At 38.9% G+C, this 21,850-nt stretch overlaps 2 protein-coding genes, 1 long non-coding RNA gene and 1 pseudogene across 3 annotated transcripts; 3 read left to right on the forward strand and 1 right to left on the reverse strand.

Moving 5' to 3' along the window:
- The first annotated feature begins 29 nt into the window (after positions 1–29).
- LOC110898560 (flotillin-like protein 4) lies at positions 30–2,142 on the forward strand. Its single transcript, XM_022145354.2, has 3 exons — positions 30–587; positions 673–1,041; positions 1,633–2,142. The coding sequence occupies exons 1-3, from the start codon at positions 30–32 to the stop codon at positions 2,140–2,142; spliced, it is 1,437 nt and encodes a 478-aa protein (XP_022001046.1).
- A 3,456-nt stretch (positions 2,143–5,598) lies between these two features.
- Positions 5,599–6,818, forward strand: LOC110901251 (flotillin-like protein 1). The gene is made up of 3 exons (XM_022148090.2): positions 5,599–6,156; positions 6,242–6,753; positions 6,800–6,818. Exons 1-3 carry the CDS (start codon positions 5,599–5,601, stop codon positions 6,816–6,818), a joined length of 1,089 nt encoding a protein of 362 aa, XP_022003782.2.
- LOC110898561 lies at positions 6,713–21,448 on the reverse strand (annotated as a pseudogene).
- Positions 13,052–13,520, forward strand: LOC118485681. The gene is made up of 2 exons (XR_004877468.1): positions 13,052–13,142; positions 13,239–13,520. It is a non-coding gene; the product is annotated as an uncharacterized LOC118485681 (long non-coding RNA).
- Positions 21,449–21,850: the final 402 nt, after the last annotated feature.

The following is a 21,850-nucleotide window of genomic DNA, read 5'->3' on the forward strand; positions in this document are numbered from 1 at the left end:
TTAACTTTACAAATATCCTTGGGGCAGTCATGTATAGGGTGGCAAGGGCATCCGAGTATTTAGTCATCACTGGATCCGGGATCGACGACATCAAAATCGCAAAGAAATCATGGGTATTTCCAGGCCAATCCTACTCCATCTTCGACATCTCTCCGGTGAACTACACGTTCGAAGTAATGGCCATGAGTGCCGAGAAACTCCCCTTCATCCTCCCTGCTGTTTTCACTATCGGTCCACGAGCTGATGACCAAGAGAGTCTCCACAAATATGCCAGGCTCATCTCCTCTCATGATAAGCAGTCGAACCACATGAATGAGCTCGTCAAGGGGGTCATCGAGGGCGAGACACGTGTCCTCGCTGCCTCCATGACCATGGAACAGATCTTCAAAGGAACCAAGGAGTTTAAGCAGGAGGTTTTCGATAAGGTTCAGCTGGAAATGAATCAGTTCGGATTATGGATCTACAATGCGAACGTCAAACAACTTGTGGACGTTGCTGGACACGAGTATTTCTCATATTTAGGACAAAAGACACAGATGGAAGCAGCAAATCAGGCGAAAATCGATGTCTCTGAGGCCAAGATGAAGGTGATAATTAATCATCATACGTAACTTTAATTAATCTTGGTTTAACTGTAAGTTGATAATGTTTTGAGTTGTGACAATGATATAGGGTGAAATAGGAGCAAAGCTTCGAGAAGGACAAACACTGCAGAACGCGGCTAAGATTGATGCGGAAACAAAGATCATATCGACGCAGAGACAAGGAGAGGGGAAGAAGGAAGAGGTAAAGGTGAGGACGGAGGTGAAGGTGTTCGAGAATGAGAGGGAGGCCGAAGTGGCAGAAGCAAATGCCGAGCTGGCCATAAAGAAGGCAAAGTGTGCCAAGGATGCACAGGTGGCCGAGGTGGAGGCAACCAAGGCGGTGGCGCTTAGGGAGGCCGAGCTGCAGAAGGAGGTTGAAATCATGAACGCGTTGACTCAGACCGAGAAACTTAAGGCCGAGTTCTTGAGTAAAGCTAGTGTTGAGTATGAAACCAAGGTAACATACATACATACATGCAGACTTTGACATTAAACTTGTATGTATTGAATAGTAATTAATATCATTAAGTTGGATATGATAAAAGGTAGAAGTAGGGGTGCAAACGAGCCGAGCCGAGCCGAGCCCGAGCTCGACCAGGCTCGAGCTCGTTTAACATATGAAAGCTCGAGCTCGGCTCGATTCTAGCTTTATTTCTAAAACTCGAGCTCGGCTCGAAGTTAATTTTTCAAGCTCGAGCTCGGATCGGGCTCGACTCGTTTTGTATTTATTAATTAATTTAAATTAATTATAATTATTATTATTATACATATAATTTAGTTATTTTTATATATTTATATAAATGGTAATTATTATTATATAAATATATGTCTAATATATTAATAAAAAAAATATAAACAGAAAGCTCGATTAGGCTCGTGAGCCGGCTCGAGCTCGATAACCGAAGCTTGGGCTCGGGCTCGGGCTCGTTTACTAAACGAGCTTGTTTTTAGGCTCGGGCTCGAGCTCGTTTAAGCTCGGCTCGTTCGAGCTTTTTTTCTAGCCGAGCTCGAGTAGCTCACGAGTAGCTCGGCTCGTTTGCACCCCTAGGTACAAGAGGCGAATTGGGAACTTTACAGGAAACAAAAGGCGGCAGAAGCAATTCTGTACGAGAAAGAAAAAGAAGCGGAGGCTCAAAAGGCTATGGCCGAGGCGACGTTCTTTGCTCGTCAACAAGTTGCCGATGGTGAACTATACGCAAAACAAAAAGAGGCTGAAGGTCTTGTCGCCCTTGCACAGGCCCAAGGTACCTACATAAGGACCCTTTTGGGTGCATTGGGAGGTAACTATGGAGCTTTGAGAGATTATCTAATGATCAATGGTGGAATGTATCAAGAAATTGCCAAGATTAACGCGGAGGCGGTTAAGGGACTAAAACCAAAGATTAGTATTTGGACCGGTGCAAGTGGTGTTGGGGAGGAGGGTGATGGTCATAGTGGTGCTATGAAGGAAGTCGCCGGGGTGTACAAGATGTTACCGCCGTTGTTTAACACGGTTCATGAACAAACTGGAATGTTGCCGCCAACTTGGATGGGCAAGATCAAGGATCCTGATTGTTAAATATGAATTGAAGTCTTTAGTTTAATATTCTAATGGTATCAATAAGAGTGTATAACGTTAAGCTCTTAGTTGGGATATTTTCATTATGTGAATGTACTTGGTGTATTAGTTAATAATAATATCATTAGTCTTTTCTTACGAAAGAAAAACAACATCAACGGGTTACACTCGAAATAAATAAATTCGAAGAAGGGGTAGAAGTAGAGTTGGTGAGGCATGGTTCTCTTAAAAGAGGTTTCGCATTTCCTTTGAGAACATGTTTGTCTTCTCAGATACAACAACTACAAGTTTAACGTATTACCTGAGTTGAACTAATGGTTATATCATGTATTCAACTCCTTAGTTTAATCATCTAATGTTGTCAAAAAGAGTATATGGTAAATTATATTTTCGTGTTTTATGTTTATACCAAACTTTAGTGTATGAAATTGACAACGATCATAATGTTACAATAACCGGGTTTATTTGTAACGTTAAATAATGTTACAATAATGTTACGCGGACCCCACCTAAGGGGACATTAGTCTTTTACCAATTTATTCAAACAATATTTTTCATAGATAAAGTGATAAACAAAAAGAATTCTAAAAGTTTTAAAAAGAGTAAAGTGTCATTTTGGTTCCTGAGGTTTGGTCATTTTTGCCACTTTAGTTCAAAACTCAAACCTTTTGAATCTGGGTCCCTAAGGTTTCAATTTTGTTGCTATTTTCATCCAAAACCAAAACCTAGTCAGATTTTTCAGTTAAAATCTAGTTTTTTTTTTCTTTTTCCTCACTTTTAATGAAAGACAAAATGGTTAGATTTTTTTAATTTTTTATAATAAAACGTTAAAATATCATTTTGCCCTTCATTAAAAGAGAGAAAAGACAAAAAAAAAACTGGATATTAACTGTAAAATTCAACCATATTTTGTTTTTGGATGAAAATGGCAACAAAATTGAAACCACAATGACCCAAATTCAAAATGTTTGAGTTTCGGACTAAATGGTCAAAAATGACCAAACATCGGGAAACATTTTGGTAGTTCACTCTATATACGATAATCAAACCCCCCCCCCCCCTCTACATTTAACTTTATATACCAAATAATAAAAAAGTTAGTAAATGTAATTTTGTATAGTAAAAATAAAAATATTTAATATATTAATACAAAGTTTGGTTTTCGTGATAAATAATTTGTTTTATTTAAAATGTTTTAAATTAACAATTTACAATTTCGGTTATTAGAAAAATAGAAAAATGGTATTCGAAATTTAAAGTACGATAAAATTTAATATTAGCTCATCATTCATTTATCTATTTAGTTAATATAAGATAAGTTTGGAAGTGAGGCGAGAAAATCATAAAATAAATACCTACAATGAACGACATGTCTCACACATTAATGTTTTATTATATAGTATAGTATAGATAAAAATTTAGATTGATATAAACAGATTATTTTGTTGTAGCAAAATCTATTAACGATGTCTCAATAAATTTAACTCATTATTCAAAACTCCGTAAATGTATAAATGATAAATAATATTAGTTAGAGTAAATTACGATTTTGGCCCATGTGGTCATATCACTTTTACCATTTGAGCCCAAAAAAGAATTTTTTAACATCTGAGCCCCAGCGTCTTTTTTTTCTAACCCTTTTGGTCCATAACACTAACCCTATCCATTAAATGTTAGTGGCCAAAAAGGTTAGAAAAAAGACGTTAGGGGCCAAAAAGATTAGAAAAAAAAACGTTGGGGGTTCAGATGTTAAAAATTATTTTTGGGCTAAAAGAGTAAAAGTAATATAACCACAGGGGTCAAAATCGTAATTTACTCTATTAGTTAAATAAATAATATTATAAATGAGAAGGAGATTAAACTAAATAATAATTATCCATAAGAAATTAAGCTAAATAATATTTAGTAGGAGGATTATATATAATTAATTAGAAAAGATTAAATTAGAATAATACTTATTTATAAAACATGGCTTAATATGATGACAATTGTCCCAAAAATGGTTTCTTTTATTATATAGTATAATGGTTTTTTTAATTATATAGTATAGATATAGATTTGCAACTTATTCTATGTATAATGGTTTTGTATCTCATGCTTAGGATGTTTATAAAAAAATTAACCCAAACTTTTCATCCTTTGCAATTTAACCTCACAAAATTTAATTTGTTTTACTCTTGAGCCAAAAATTTTCATTATTTTTTGCAATTTAACCTTACAGTTTTTTTACTTTCAACTATGGTCCCCTATACTTTTCATCTTTCATAAATTTTCATTTTACGTTTTGTTCTAAATTATGTGAGTTAACACAGTGCAATGTGTGTGTCTGGTTCAACGTTTTTTACGTTTTGTTCTAAATTTTGCGAGTTAACACGACACATACGTGTGTAGTTCAAAGTTTTTACGTCTATATTTTCCCGTTTAACAAGTATGTTGCAATGCCCAGGTGCTAGACCGACTTAGTTATTCTTTTCTATGTATTATGTTTTGCTTTAATTTCTTCGCATTAACGTTAAGCCGAACCTCAATGTTAGTGGTCGCTGACGGTAATATAACATCAATACTGCTTGACAAGGTTTGACGCTCCCGTCGCAACATGGTGCGGCTTAATACTAGTTACTATTTAAAATTATTCAATAACCTGGTTAACACGCTTGACATGACACAACCACCAATCAATTCCTTTAGGAATAAGAAACATTAACCGAGCCTCATGAATAAACATTATGTTAATCACAGTAAAATTACCAACCTTTATTACAATCTCGTTTCATTAGTGTAGTAAAATGTTGAACCATCTCACGACATGTGAAGCTTACTTTAAATTATCCTTGTTCCATAAATAAAAGATTAAAATAAAACGTGAGAATTATTAGAAACTAGGTTGTTGACGTTATACGTTGCGGTGAACAGAGCAAATGATATGTAAAACAAACATTATTAGAAAATAAAGGTTGTTTAGAAATGCGAACCGTCAGAATCGGTTCAGTTTATCATCATACCGCTTTACTTTTGAATAGAACCTCATTTTAACATAACTTTCTAATATATTCTAACCCAATTATTATTATTATTTTATTATTATTATTATTATTATTATTATTATTATTATTATTATTATTATGATTTAAAATAACAAAAGAACTAAAAAAATATTTATATTTCAACCTTTTTAACTATGAATAAAAAAAACGCGTAAAAGATAAATAACAAATGTGAAAGCAATCTCCTAATCCCTTACGATTATCCCTTAAAAACCTCATATGTCATCTGATATCAATTTCCTAATCCTATACGATTACGGATTATCCCTTAAAAACCTCTATGTCATATCCCACTATATATATTCTCTATTTGTTACGTATCTACATTACCGACTTTAACCCAAACTACGCTCAATATTACTACGTACATACCCTCTTCCCTCGTATCCTTCATCATCTCCGGCAATTAATCATGTATAGGGTAGCAAATGCATCCCAGTATTTAGTCATCACCGGATCCGGGATCAACGACATCAAAATCGCAAAGAAATCATGGGTATTTCCGGGCCAATCCTGCTCCGTTTTCGACATCTCTCCAGTGAACTACACGTTCGAAGTAATGGCCATGAGTGCCGAGAAACTCCCCTTCATCCTCCCTGCTGTTTTCACTATCGGGCCACGCTCCGACGACCAAGAGAGTCTCCACAAATACGCCAAGCTCATCTCCTCTCACGATAAGGAGTCGAACCATATGAATGAGCTCGTCAAGGGGGTCATTGAGGGCGAGACGCGTGTCCTGGCTGCATCTATGACCATGGAAGAGATCTTTAAAGGAACCAAGGAGTTTAAGAAGGAGGTGTTTGGGAAGGTTCAGTTGGAACTGAATCAGTTCGGGTTGTGGATTTACAATGCAAACGTTAAACAGTTGGTGGATGTTCCTGGACACGAGTATTTCTCGTATTTAGGACAAAAGACACAGATGGAAGCTGCGAATCAGGCGAAAATCGATGTCTCTGAAGCCAAGATGAAGGTAGTTTTATTACTTTACGTTTATTTTTATTTTTATTTTGATTAGGGTTAATAGTTTAAATAATGTTAACAATGGTTTGATATAGGGTGAAATAGGAGCGAAGCTTCGAGAAGGACAAACGCTGCAGAACGCGGCTAAGATTGATGCGGAAACAAGGATCATATCGACGCAGAGGGAAGGTCAGGGACAGAAGGAAGAAATAAAGGTGAAGACGGAGGTGAAGGTGTTTGAGAACGAAAGGGAGGCTGAGGTGGCAGAAGCAAATGCTGAGCTGGCGATGAAGAAGGCGAAGTGGGCCAAGGATTCACAGGTGGCTGAGGTGGAGGCAAGGAAGGCCGTAGCGCTCAGGGAGGCGGAGCTGCAGAAGGAGGTTGAAATCATGAACGCGTTGACTCAGAAGGAGAAACTTAAGGCTGAGTTCTTGAGCAAGGCTAGTGTAGAGTATGAAACCAAGGTACAAGAGGCGAATTGGGAGCTATACAGGAAACAAAAGGCTGCAGAAGCAATTCTATACGAGAAAGAAAAAGAAGCGGAGGCACAAAAGGCTACGGCTGAGGCTGCGCTCTACGCTCGTAAACAAGTTGCGGATGGTGAACTGTACGCAAAACAGAAGGAAGCAGAAGGTCTTGTTGCCCTTGCACAGGCCCAGGGGACCTACATAAGGACTCTTTTGGGTGCATTGGGAAATAACTATGGTGCCCTAAGAGATTATTTGATGATCAATGGTGGAATGTATCAAGAAATTGCTAAGATTAACGGGGAGGCGGTCAAGGGGTTGCAGCCTAAGATTACTATTTGGACTGGTGCAGGTGGTGTTGGGGACGGCGGTGATGGTCAAGGTGGTGCTATGAAGGAGGTTGCTGGAGTGTACAAGATGTTACCGCCGTTGTTTAACACGGTTCATGAACAAACTGGGATGTTGCCACCAACTTGGATGGGGAAGATCACTGAATCCTAATGGTCTAGTATTGTTATATGAAGACATTAAACCGAGTATTTTAGTCTTGCGATATTTTGCGGTCTGGACTACATTTTTGAACATGGGACCGGTCATTGTTTAACTTTATTTGTTTTTTTATGTTGGGAATATGATGATTTAAAAATGTAATTAGCATCATACTTATATATAAGTTTCTAGGGTTATTATTGTAACTACATCATACTTATGTATTTACACTCGTGTATGTTAAAAAAAATTGCATTATATTTGGGTTCATTTAATAAACGAGCTATCGTGCTTTGCTAGGTTCGTGAAGCTAAACGAGTTTGTTTATTATTACAAGAATATTATATTGTTACTTGACTTGTATAATTGTATCTGATATGTCATTTTGCTTCTTCAACAACACGTTGAGTCTAGGGCAATGTTTGACTTTCAGTATTGAAGCTTGGTAATTTGATTCCTAAACGGATGTTGTTGGGTTAATGGTGAGTTTAGGGCAATGTTAGATTTTCAAAAAAAAATTTAAACCATCCTCAGCGTCTTCTAGAGATGGGCATATCGGGTTTTTTTTTGTACCTGGAACTGGTTCCTAACCGGACCCGGTTCTTGTTAGAGTGTGGGGAACCGATTCCTGGTTGGGTCTACTGGGTCGGGTTTGGAACCGATTATTATACCCATCTCTAGCGTCTTCTCTGCCGCTTGCTCATTCGCCAGAAAGTCCGGCAGGAAGGCCGGCCCATAGCCTGTGTGCGGTGTCCAGCCGCACAAGGCCCACTATTTCGAGGAACATATATATACATATTTGTTTTAGAAGGGAAACGACGCTTCAGTTCTGGTCCTCCTTCTCTCCATCCCTTGGCAAAGCCTACGCTTCTCCCTCCCTTCGTTCGCACACCCTAACAAGGTTGTCGGTTTTGCTTCTGCTTCTGTTCCATATAGTCGGTTGAATTTTTTTGCAGATGTAGGTGGTTCAGAGTAAACAAGAGTGATTCTAGGTGGGTTTAGAAATTGTGAGTAAACATAGGTACATCGCTGAATCAAACAGCGATGTTCAAACCAACTTTCTGCAAAAGCTGAAGAACACTGCCAACATTCTTTTTGTCTTAAACATTGCTGTTTAAATCAGTAACTTTACAAGAACATCCCTGTTTCAACCAGTGGCGGAGCCAGGAATTTTTTCCTATGGTGTCATTTTTTTCGATATTCGGATTTGTAAAAAATTGGAGTCCAAATTTTCGGATCGGATCGGATCGGGTCGGGTCGAATTACATTATAAAAAATCACTATCATAAATAAAAGTTCCATGTCATTGAAATAACCCAAAATAAAAAGGGGAAATGGACTGTATCACCCTAGACTATGCAAAATTGGCCAATACCACGCCCAACTTTCAAGTTGGCTCCCACCACCCTCTACTCGACAACTTGGTGTCACTGTCACCCCTTCGTTAAATAATCACTAACTGAGTTTGTTTTTTAATCCTGCGTGGCATGGAGATGATGAGGTGGACAGCCTACGTGGACAGACCCATAAAACCATTAAACAACCCCTGTATTCTTAATAAATACCCTAAAATAAGATGCATTTCATCTCAAACCCCAACTCCGGCAATCGAGAGGCCATGGTTTATGATGGCGATCACCTCCACCAACCACCATCACCTCCGCCAACATAGATCGAAGCACAAATCGCACCGGCAATGATAAAAACAACCAGTTTCCAAAATCAACAACAAACACAACCCAAAATCAAGTTTCAAACCCAGTCGTCGCCGCCTCCTTTCAGTCGTCGTCCCTGTCACTAGCCATGCTCTGTTCTCGTTCGATGATAAAGAAGAACTCGTCCCGTCGAAGCACAATCTCTGTCACTAGCCTCCTTTCAGTCGTCGTCCCAGTCACTAGCCGTCGTCGTCCCGTCGAAGCACAATCTCACCGGCGTCGTTTTTATCCTCCACACACAAAAATTAAGGTAAAATTCTGCAAATCCTCTTCAGAAGTTTCAATCTGGTGCTTATTTTATAAGAGATTTAATGGTAGAGATTTAGTTGTGGGTTAGAGAGTGGTGGCCGGAGGTGGTTGTTGGTGGTGGCTGGAGAGGTAGGGAGAAGAAGAGTTAGAGAGAGAGTGGTGGCCGGAGGTGGTTGTTGGTGGTGGCTAGACAACCCAAACTGGGGTCAACATGTGATTGAAACGCCTGAAAATGTAATATAGGGTTTGATCTTCGATGTGTTGGGTGGAATTTTTGGGATTCAGATGAATGGGATTTAGGGTTTATAGGTGGGTAGTGTAGTGGTGATGGTGGAGGTGCAGCGGTGGTGTGTGGTGTGGTGGTGACGGCGGGGGTGCAATGGTGGGTGGTGCGGTGGTTTGGGTGATGACGGTGGAGGTGCAGAGATAGAGAGGGAGAGGGTTTTGTATACAGAGACAAGAGACAGAGAGTACATTTATATATTATTTTATTTTTCTCTAATTCCATGTCACCTTGCCACTTCATTAAAAAACAAGCCAAGTCATTAAAAACAGGCCACGTCAGCAAAAGAAACTAACCAAGTTAGTGATTATTTAACGAAGGGGTGACAGTGACACCAAGTTGTCGAGTAGAGGGTGGTGGGAGCCAACTTGAAAGTTGGGCGTGGTATTGGCCAATTTTGCATAGTTTAGGGTGATACAGTTCATTTCCCCAAATAAAAATACAAAGTCATTTATAATATATATATATAATAAAATACATTTCATAGTTTCTCCCTATGTGTTTTCTTGTGTTGAAAACGATTCATAACGTCGTCAATCGCAACTTTCGCAAAGAACTCTTTTTCAATATAACAAATGCAAGCATCAGTCAAATACTCATCACCCATCCGATTTCGTAAATCCGTCTTCACATGCTTCATAGCAGAAAAACATCTTTCAACACTTTTGGTATTATTCTGGCAATGTGATACGATTCAACAGGAGGGAGGGAGGGGAGGAGATCAATCTGTATCACGCAACATTTTTTTTTTTCAAGTTAGGTTTAACAATATGGCCTATAATAGTTATTGGGTTATAAAAGTTAGATAAATATGGGCCTTTTGATGACTTAAAGCTTACTGTATAAAAAAATCTAATTGGGCTTAATTTTTAAACTATAAATATGTTTATTATGTAAAACGTTTTGAAGAAAATAAAAGTGGCTCTAAAAAAAGCAATGGTGTAGGATGTAAAAAAAGCAATGGTGTCGCTCGTATTTTTTCTATTATACGATACATATAAAGCGCAAATTTGAATGGTGTCGGCCGACACCGTTGCCGAGTATGTGGCTCCGCCACTGGTTTCAACAGCATATGTTATAAACATCGCTGTTTCATAAACTACTTCAAAGACATCACTGTTTGAAACAACAACTTTATAAAGAACATCGTTGTTTCAGTTACAAATGTTCTTAACTTCGTTGTTTCATACAGAAATTTTTTGAACTTCGCTGTTTGATCTAAAGAGGTTCTGAAAATGACTAAAGAACATCCCCGTCATACAGAAAATTCTTTATCGTTTTTCACACATTGTTTAAAAATGACTAAAACAGCCACTTTGGGCCACCACAACTCCTCCGTAGTAGTAGTAGTAGCCTTTCGTCCGCCATATCTAGAGCTCGGGTGAGTGACGGGGAAACATAAGCCTTTTGGTCTTCGGAAGCCGTTTACCTACCGCAACCCCCCCCCCCCCCTTAAAACCCAAGGTTGTCGTTTTTCACACATTGTTTAAAAATGACTAAAAGGGCCACTTTGGGTCACTGTAACTCCGTAGTAGTAGTCTGTCGTCCGGCACGGTTAAGGGGATATATAGACCTGGGGTGAGTGACGGGGAAAACATAAGCCTTTTGGTCGTCGGAAGCCGTTTCCCTACCTCAAACCCCCCGTAAAACCCAAAGTTGTCGTTTTTCACACATTTGAAAACAACCCATTGAAGATTGGATTTTTCATTCAACACATATACAACAACGTTGTGTATTTATATCCTTAAAAAACAAACAAATAACGTTGCTGATTATTACTATAGCCTCAAAAAAAAATGATCTGTGAATGAATCGAGCTTCGAATAATAAAACCACCAGTCACTTATAAATCAGTGAACTTCTTTAACTTCTTGTAAGTATTAAATTCTCAAACACCAAACTTAGGAAAGTATAAATATAAAACGACTTTCAAATAACATCTTTACTCGAAACAGCGACTTTCCGAAAGTATTATAATCAAACAACGACTTTCCGAAAGGAATGTTGGCGAGAATGTTGCCAGGTTTGCAGAAAAAGGGCTAGAAAGTCGCTGTTTCAAATAGCGACATAGCCATTTGCACTCTGTTCTTTATTGCCCACCTAAAAGCGCTTATACTTTCTTCCAGTCACCTACTCTTGCAAAAAATTCATAGGCGGTTCAGGCTGTAATTGGCAAACACTAACAGGTAATGTCATGTTATTTAATCCAGGCAATTAAACTATTCAGCGACTTTAATTGAAGTAATAGGTTCCAATCAGCGACTTTAATCGAAGTTATATGTTCCAATCAGCGACTTTCTGAAAGTTGTAACCACAATCAGCGACTTTCATAACATATTCAATTCAAACAGCGACTTTCTTTGAAGTTGTAATTCCAAACAGCGACTTTCTTTGAAGTCGTATAATGAAACAGCCAACCTCTTGAACATTGCACTTTCAATCAGCGACTTTCTTAAAGTATTTGTTCAAAACAGCGACTTTCGGGGACAATGAGAAGGTTTGCAGCAAAAGGAACTGAAAGTCGCTGTTTGATACGACATACCCAGAAACACTTTGATATCAAGGCCACCTAGCTAGAAGCACTCTTTATTTGTTCAAACCACCTAATCCTGCAAACTCATGAGTGTTGAATGTTTAACGATCCAAACTCATGCTCATCAAGCTGCTATATTTCATATATTTTGAAATTCGGGTTCTGGTTTGTTGAATGTTTCATGACCACCCTAGCCTAACACTATTATGATAACAATCATACAATGGATACATTCAAACGACCCGAATCAAATACAGACATCACTTTTTATTCTTTGTGACTTCAAAACAATGAACATTTCCAAGAATAAACCCTTGGCATTTGAATCATGGCCACTTTTTAGCATATAACTTTATCAAAAAATTCTCTTCAAGTTTTCTTTTTGTTTTATTAACCTATTTGCCAACAAAGACTCATCATAAATGGATATGTTTATGACCACAACCAGTTTAGGCTAGAGGGTGTGGTTGGAGCCCCCTTGGGGCTTTATCAGGCAAACTAGGATCCACGTCAGCGCCATGTCGGCATGGGGGCTTTATCATGCCCCCCTTTAATTTGCAGGGTGTGGATGCAGCACCCGTCATGATTACCTAATTATTTGTTTATTTAATAACTAGAAAATTAAAAAAAAAACATAATTTCATTAAAAAAAACACTACAAAGTCATTAAAAAACATAACATACTTGAGACCTGCCTCGAAAGTGAATGGAAGATACAAAATGTGAGGGAGAAAGTCAGAGGAATGAGATGAAAAAGTGAAAGGATTGTGGGTATTTATAGTGTTAAATTGTAAAAAAAAAAAAAAAAGGAAAGTAATTTTTTTTTTAAATATGACCGTTTCAACGGTCAAAATGCTAAATACTTCCTCGGTCCACGTGTTTTCTGCTTGTTATCATGTTGGGGATCATTCAATAGCGCCCCGCCATAGCGCCGCTGGTGTGATACGATAGCGCCTGGGGGCGCTATAGATGTCCAGCTGGCGAGGGTGGCTCCCCCACACCCCCAGCCTTAGCTAACGTCTCTTTTTCCTTCAAATTTTTGGCAGTCTAGTAGCCCCCCAGTGGTATATTCTTCGTCTAAGTTATACATGGGTAAGCTACATTGATTTTATGTTATAAATAATTACAGTTATATATTATAATGCTTCTATTTTGCAAGATGCAGGTGACGATTCAGGAGCTAAAACTCGTAGAGAGAGACGGAAAGAAAGCCGATTAGATAAAAGTAAGAGAAAGTTTGACTCGTGGCTCCAACATCATGTATGCATCAACTTCTTTTTCTCTAATCCATTTTGATTAGAATGTGAACTACATATGACTTGAATTTTCTTTGTTCTTGATTTATAACAATTTCAGAAAATAAAAAAGACGATGAGCAATAAGAAGGCAGAAAATATGCACAAGAATACTCAAATTGAATTGATAACCAGAGATTTTAAAAGACTATCCAAAACTAAATTTGAGGAGTATATGGATATAGATGGGAGAGAAGCTTCTAGAAACACCAGTTCTTCACATAAGAGGACAGTATATGGATATAGATGGGAGAGAAGCTTCTAGAAGCTTCACTTGCGAAGTGTTTTGAGGTTCTTTCCTTGTTTGAAATAGAAATTTAGAATGAATAATTTGATTTTCACATGTTTATGTTAATTAGGACGAGTACCGGAAGGAAGACAATCTTTCATTGCGAAATCTGACTCTTCTTCTCTCTTATTTGTACATATTTGGAGTTTGCTCAAGGTCTGAAATTACATATTGGAGATATATTTAAAATATATTTTATTAATCATAATACCATTTCAGTGACTTAATATATGATTTCATGATGATGCTGAGCTCACGGTTGACCGAGGTCAATGCTTTCACTATCTTGACACTTCTTGATTATAAGATTCTCAGTGTTTTATTTGCTTCTGTTAGAGGTGGAAAAATAAGTTTGAACTACTTTTTGTCCCAAAAGTTTGTTTATTTTTGTAAATAGTTAGTGCTATTATTACCTAAATTGTATTATTTTTGTAACTATCTAGTTTTTTTTTTTTTTTTTTTTTTTTTTTTATGATGATGAAATGGTATAGAAGGTTTTGTGCATTACGATACACTTTGGGCAACTTTCGACGTGTTTGACCCATTTTCTTTTACCCTCGCTTAGAGATGAAACCTAACGCTTTAGTTTTTTCTTATATCATAAGAAATGGTGTCCGGTTTTACACTTTCACTTGCACTTCTTAAAAAAGCAGATCTACATGACACCAGAATACTACTGCCTTCCAAACAAACATCTTGTTACAACCAAAAGGACACCCGATTGTAATACCAACTTGAAGTAAACTTAGGGGCTAAACATACAAATAAGCAAAATTAACTAATTAACAAAATAAACTTTATTTAAGTCGAGGAACTAAACACGTATATTAGGAAAGTTAAACTGGCTGAACCATACGGTAAATTTAGTGAAAAAAAAAACACAGTATAACTAAGAACAATTCATATGACAATACTAGGCCATTAGGATTCAGTGATCTTCCCCATCCAAGTAGGTGGCAACATTCCGGTTTGTTCATGAACCGTGTTAAACAACGGCGGCAACATCTTATACACCCCAGCGACCTCCTTCATAGCACTATCACTACCCTCCCCAACACCAACACCATCCGCACCAGTCCAAATACTAATCTTTGGCTGCAACCCCTTAACCGCCTCCCCGTTAATCTTAGCAATTTCTTGATACATTCCACCATTGATCATTAAATAATCTCTTAGAGCCCCATAGTTACCTCCCAATGCACCCAAAAGGGTCCTTATGTACACCCCCTGAGCCTGTGCAAGATAAACTAGACCTTCAGCCTCTTTCTGTTTTGCATATAGTTCACCATCAGCAACTTGTTTACGCGAGTAGAGCGCAGCCTCAGCCGTAGCCTTTTCAGCCGCTGCTTCTTTTTCTTTCTCATACAGAATTGCTTCTGCCGCCTTTTGTTTCCTGTACAGCTCCCAATTCGCCTCTTGTACCTTTCATTAATTACATTCAATTTGATCATTAAAAAAAAAAAAAAAAGTTTATGTCTACAAGTATGTATGTATGTATGTTACCTTGGTTTCATACTCAACACTAGCTTTACTCAAGAACTCAGCCTTAAGTTTCTCGGTCTGAGTCAATGCATTCATGATTTCAACCTCCTTCTGCAGCTCCGCCTCCCTTAGTGCTACCGCCTTGGTTGCCTCCACCTCGGCCACCTGTGAATCCTTGGCCCACTTCGCCTTCTTCATCGCCAGCTCAGCATTTGCTTCTGCCACCTCAGCCTCCCTTTCGTTCTCAAACACCTTCACCTCCGTCTTCACCTTTATTTCTTCCTTCTGCCCCTGACCTTTGTTGGTATCATCGTCATCGGAAACCCAGGACCAGTCGGAACGGATCGAGTTGTGACCACATATGAAGATCAATAATCAAGTCCATCCGAATCGGTTTCGGGCCGGTATCTATTATTATTTGTTTAGTTTTCTTATTGGGTCGAACAATTTAAGTGTTTTATGTTTATGTCTTGAATTTGGGCCGGAGGCCATATGTTATGTAATGGGTCAAACACTAGAAGTCCATTAGGTTTAACAAGTTGGGTTTGGGCTGTGCACAAGATGAAACGGTGCGAGTATGATTAGTAACCGTATGTACGGTTATCATGCAAACGACATATCTCTTTGTGAAGAGACGCAACGGTTGAAGAACACACCGTTTCATCTCGTATATATGCACGGCACAATCCAGATTTGAGGTACATCAGATTTCGTTATATAAAGTTCAGTTCGTATTAGTTATTGTTATTCAAAGTTTGCGGTTAGTTTGAAGTTCAAGTTTGTTCAGTTCGATTCACAGTAAGTTCATAATCATTCTGCATATATTCGGTTAGATTGTTAATGATGAAGTATTGTGATTATTGTGGGTTGTTTGAAAACGATTGTGTGTGCGGTCACAACACCGTCCGTTCCGAATGGTCCTGGGTTTCCGATGACGATGATACCAACATTGGTAACAGAGCCAAAGGTTTAACAGGAAGCGGAAGGAGTTGTGATCATGATGGGAACCGGGTTTGTGGAGACAAGGGAAAATCGGTGGAAACCGATTACGGTGAAGATATTGTTCGTAGTGGAAAGTGCGGCCGGGCGGCGGAAGAGGATGAGTACGCGCAGGGGAAGCCAACCATGCGAACCGGGAAGTCACCGGTGAAGAAGTTTCCAAAGAAAATGGTTCCAAAGGGATTCGTGAAGAAGTCCGGTAAGAAAGCAAATGCACCGGTGGGTAGGCCAAGGAAACCGGGAATCCGTTGCTTCAAGTGCAAGGAATTTGGTCACATCGCCTCGATTTGCCCAAGTAAGTATATCAAGTTATCGCCGTTACCAATTGAAAGTGATTATGTGGTTAAGGATACTTGTGGTGGCAAATGGGATTCAATATGGGTTGTTGATCCTACGTTCAAAACACATATGACGGGAAACCGGAATATGTTTAAGTGTTTCAAGAGACACTTTGGGGTTGTGACAAACGAAAGTAGGAAGGATTTTTCGTTTGTGCATGGTATAGGAGAAGTTAGAGTGTCGGTGGACGGCAAAGACAAGACGATCCCGTGTGTAAGTTATGCTCCAAGTCTAGACAAGAACGTGTTAAGTCTAGAACAACTTTTGTTTCAAGGGATAGAAACGGTTACAACGGGGGAAACGTGTGTGTTAAAGAAAATGTTTGGATGTCGCTCGAAAGGGTTCGACATTTATGAAGACAAGTCAGAAGTCGACTTGGAACAAGATTATCTCAATGCGTTCTATGATAATCTTGACGTTGACAACGGCTACAAAAAGGAAAAGAAAGAATTCCAAGAGTGTTTGGGTGAATACTACGAAAAGGAATTCGAGAAAGAAAGAAACAAGAAGAAGGTGTATGGTGAAAACTCAAGGGCTAGAAAGAAGGAAGTTGTGTATTCCAAGAAAGCGAAAAAGGCGCTTTTGATTTACATTGAAGGCGAAAAAGATAACCCGCGTCAATCAAGAGAAACGCTTCGGGAACGAGCGTTAATTCTCTCACAACTCGAGGAAGACGTCATCGAAAGAAACATGATTATGGAAAGTTGTGTAGAACCGGGAGATCTTATTACGTTGCACGAGGAAATAAAGAAACACCAAAGGTTTTTCGAAGCACCGTTCGAAGAAGTCTTGATTTGGTTTATTTCGGATTTTCTTGGAATTGTATGTGAGAAAGCAATGCCACCCGAGTTGATTGATGGCCGAGACCTTAGTCTCATATTGCTAGATCGAATTGTAAGGGTTTAAGGAAGTGATGGAGAAGAATATGTGGGATGTGATCGCGGCCAAGTACGGTTATGAACCGGATGATGCATACGAGATGAAAGTCGCCTACATCTATTACTTGGAACTAGTCGAGTGGTACTTCGACTACATGAAGAAAGAGCGTGGGAAAAAGGAAGATGTCATGGCTGGAAATTCAAGCAACAACTGCGGTTGGCTCGACGAATCAAGCGACGACGAAGTGGTGGTCAAGATAGAGGTCACCAACAATCGCAAGGAGTGATCACGGCCGGAGACTCGGATGTTCTTGCTTAGGGCGGTGAATGAAGATCAATAATCAAGTCCATCCGAATCGGTTTCGAGCCGGTATCTATTATTATTTGTTTAGTTTTCTTATTGGGTCGAACAATTTAAGTGTTTTATGTTTATGTCTTGAATTTGGGCCGGAGGCCATATGTTATGTAATGGGTCAAACACTAGAAGTCCATTAGGTTTAACAAGTTGGGTTTGGGCTGTGCACAAGATGAAACGGTGCGAGTATGATTAGTAACCGTATGTACAGTTATCATGCAAACGACATATCTCTTTGTGAAGAGACGCAACGGTTGAAGAACACACCGTTTCATCTCGTATATATGCACGGCACAATCCAGATTTGAGGTACATCAGATTTCGTTATATAAAGTTCAGTTCGTATTAGTTATTATTATTCAAAGTTTGCGGTTAGTTTGAAGTTCAAGTTTGTTCAGTTCGATTCACAGTAAGTTCATAATCATTCTGCATATATTCGGTTAGATTGTTCATGATGAAGTATTGTGATTATTGTGGGTTGTTTGAAAACGATTGTGTGTGCGGTCACAACACCGTCCGTTCCGAATGGTCCTGGGTTTCCGATGACGATGATACCAACAACATATACAATCATTCTCAAACAAACCACAACTTTCACAATACTTCATGATGAATCAAACTAACCGAAATTTACTGAATGATAGTAAACTAACCAAACTTTTAATAATGCAGAACTTGAACAAACTGAACTTTTATAAACAAATCTTGCAGTGCATGAAACTGGGAATGAAGCCGTGCATTTATATGATACGAACAGGTGCGTCTTCAACGGTTGTGACTCTTGCTGCAGGGATACGTCGCTTCCCAAATAACCGTACATGCGGTTATATGTAAACTCACACCGTTCCATCATATGCACAACCCAAACCCAATATCTTAAACCTAATGGACTTCTAGAGTTTGACCCAATACATAACATGGCCTCCGGCCCAATGTTCTAAACATAAACATAAAACAAATAAACTGTTTTGACCCATTAACAAACTAAAACAAATAAAAGCTACCGGCCCGGAACCGAATCGGATGGACTTGATTATCTTGATCTTCATTCACCGCCCTAAGCAAGAACATCCGAATCTCCAGCCTTGATTACTCCTTGCGGTTGTTGGTGACCTCTATCTTGACCACCACTTCATCGTCACTTGATTCTTCGAGCCAACCGCCGTTGTTGTTTGAATTTCCAGCCATGACGTTTGCCTTTTTCCCACGCTCTTTCCTCATGAAGTTGAAATACCATTCGACTAGTTCCAAGTAGTAAATGTAGGCAACCTTGACTTCATATGCATCATCCGGTTCATAACCATATTTGGCCACGATCACATCCCATAAGTTCTTTTCCATTACTTCCTTGAATCCTCCGTTAAGCTTTACAATTCGATGTAACAAGATTAGACTAAGATCTCGGCCATCAATCAACTCGGGTGGCATTGCCTTTTCACATACAATTCCAAGAAAATCCGAAATGAACCAAATCAAAATCTCTTCGAATGGAGCATCGAAGAACCTTTGATGATTTTTTAATTCTTCGTGCAAAGTTATGAGATCTCCTGGTTCTACACAACTTTCAATGATCATGTTCTTTTCAATAACGTCTTCCTCGAGTTGTGAAAGGATTAACGCTCGTTCCCGGAGCGTCTCTTTTGACTCATGCGGATTATCTTTTTCACCTTCGATGTATATTAAAAGCGCCTTCTTTGCTTTCTTGGAATACACGATTTCCTTCTTTCTTGCCCTCGAACTTTCACCGTATGCCTTTTTCTTGTTCCTTTCCTTTTCAAATTCCCTCTAGTAGTAATCTTCCAAGCATTCCTTAAATTCCTTCTTTTCTTTCTTGTAACCGTTATCAACACCAAGATTATCATAAAACGTGTTGAGATAATCTTGTTCTAAGTCAACCTCCGACTTATCTTCATAAATATCGAACCCTTTCGAGCGACTTCCAAACATCTTCTTTAGTAAACATGTATCCCCCATTGTAACTGTTTCTATCCCTTGAAACAAAAGTTGTTCTAGACTTAACACGTTCTTGTCTAGACTAGGAGCGTAACTTACACATGGGATTGTTTTGTCTTTACCATCCACCGGGACTCTAACTTCTCCAATACCATGCACAAACGAGAAATCCTTCCTATTCTCGTTTGTTACTAACCCAAAGTGCCTCTTGAAACATTTAAACACATTCCGGTTTCCCGTCATGTGTGTTTTGAATGTAGGATCAACAACCCATATCGAATCCCAATTACCGCCACATGTATCTTTAACCATATAATCACTTTCAACCAGTAATGGCGATAAATTAACATACTTACTTGGGCAAATCGAGGCGATATGACCAAATTGCTTGCACTTGAAGCAACGGATTCCCGGTTTCCTTGGCCTTCCTACCGGTGCATTTGCCTTCTTTCCGGACTTCTTCACAAACCCCTTTGGAACCAATTTCTTTGGAAACTTCTTTACCGGTGACTTCCCGGTTCGTATGGTTGGCTTCCCCTGCGCGTACTCATCCATCACTTCCGCCGCCCGGCCGCACTTTCCACTACGAACAACATCTTCACCGTAGTCGGTCTCAACCGATTTTCCCTTGTCTCCTCGTAAACGGTTCCCATCATGATCACAACCCTTTCCTGTTCCTGTTAAACCTTTGGCTCTGATACCAATGTTGGTATCATCGTCATCGGAAACCCAGGACCAGTCGGAACGGATCGAGTTGTGACCACATATACAATCATTCTCAAACAAACCACAACTTTCACAATACTTCATGATGAATCAAACTAACCGAAATTTACTGAATGATAATAAACTAACCGAACTTGTAATAATGCAGAACTTGAACAAACTGAACTTTTATAAACAAATCTTGCAGTGCATGAAACTGGGAATGAAGCCGTGCATTTATATGATACGAACAGGTGCGTCTTCAACGGTTGTGACTCTTGCTGCAGGGATACGTCGCTTCCCAAATAACCGTACATGCGGTTATATGTAAACTCACACCGTTCCATCATATGCACAACCCAAACCCAATATCTTAAACCTAATGGACTTCTAGAGTTTGACCCAATACATAACATGGCCTCCGGCCCAATGTTCTAAACATAAACATAAAACAAATAAACTGTTTTGACCCATTAACAAACTAAAACAAATAAAAGCTACCGGCCCGGAACCGAATCGGATGGACTTGATTATCTTGATCTTCAACCTTGCCTCTGCGTCGATATGATCCTTGTTTCCGCATCGATCTTAGCCGCGTTCTGCAGTGTCTGTCCATTCCGAAGCTTCGCTCCTACTTCGCCCTATATCAAACCATCCCAAATTCATTGTTAACATTATTTAAACTATTAAACCTAAGCAAAATAAAAAAATATATATATACAAGTAATAAAACTACCTTCATCTTGGCTTCAGAGACATCGATTTTCGCCTGATTCGCAGCTTCCATCTGTGTCTTTTGTCCTAAATACGAGAAATACTCGTGTCCAGGAACATCCACCAACTGTTTAACGTTCGCATTGTAAATCCACAACCCGAACTGATTCAGTTCCAACTGAACTTTCCCAAACACCTCCTGCTTAAACTCCTTGGTTCCTTTAAAGATCTCTTCCATAGTCATAGATGCAGCGAGGACACGCGTCTCGCCCTCGATGATCCCCTTGACGAGCTCATTCATATGGTTCGAGTGCTTATCGTGAGAGGAGATGAGCTTGGTCGTCGGAGCGTGGACCGATAGTGAAAACAGCAGGGAGGATGAAGGGGAGTTTCTCGGCACTCATGGCCATGACTTCGAACGTGCAGTTGACTGGAGAGATGTCGAAAACGGAGTAGGATTGGCCTGGAAGTACCCATGCTTTCTTGGCGATTTTGATGTCGTCGATCCGGAATCCGGTGATGACTAAATACTGCGAAGCTTTTGCTACTCTGTACATGATTAACAAGGGTGGAGGTATTTGGTTTGAAGCTGCAAAGTTGATACAAAAGGGTGTATATATATATACAGATATACAGATATGAGGTTTAAACTTTAAAGGGGTACGTACATGGATACACATAAGAAACGTATCTTATCATATCCAGATTTATAGGTTGATTAGTTTTTTTTTTTGTTGTTATCTTTATTATACTCGATGATTAACTAACTAGTAAAAATATATAATAATAATAATAATAATAATAATAGTAATAATAATAATAATAATAATAATAATAATAATAATAATAATAATAATGTTATCATTATTCCTTATCACCAACATAAGACCATGTGTAGTGGTTTAGCTCAATAATGCCCTTATTATGGGGCGTTTTGCAACACGTGGCAGTCCAGTCAG

The sequence above is a fragment of the Helianthus annuus genome, chromosome 13, assembly GCF_002127325.2.
Source record: "Helianthus annuus cultivar XRQ/B chromosome 13, HanXRQr2.0-SUNRISE, whole genome shotgun sequence".
Taxonomy (NCBI): domain Eukaryota; kingdom Viridiplantae; phylum Streptophyta; class Magnoliopsida; order Asterales; family Asteraceae; genus Helianthus; species Helianthus annuus.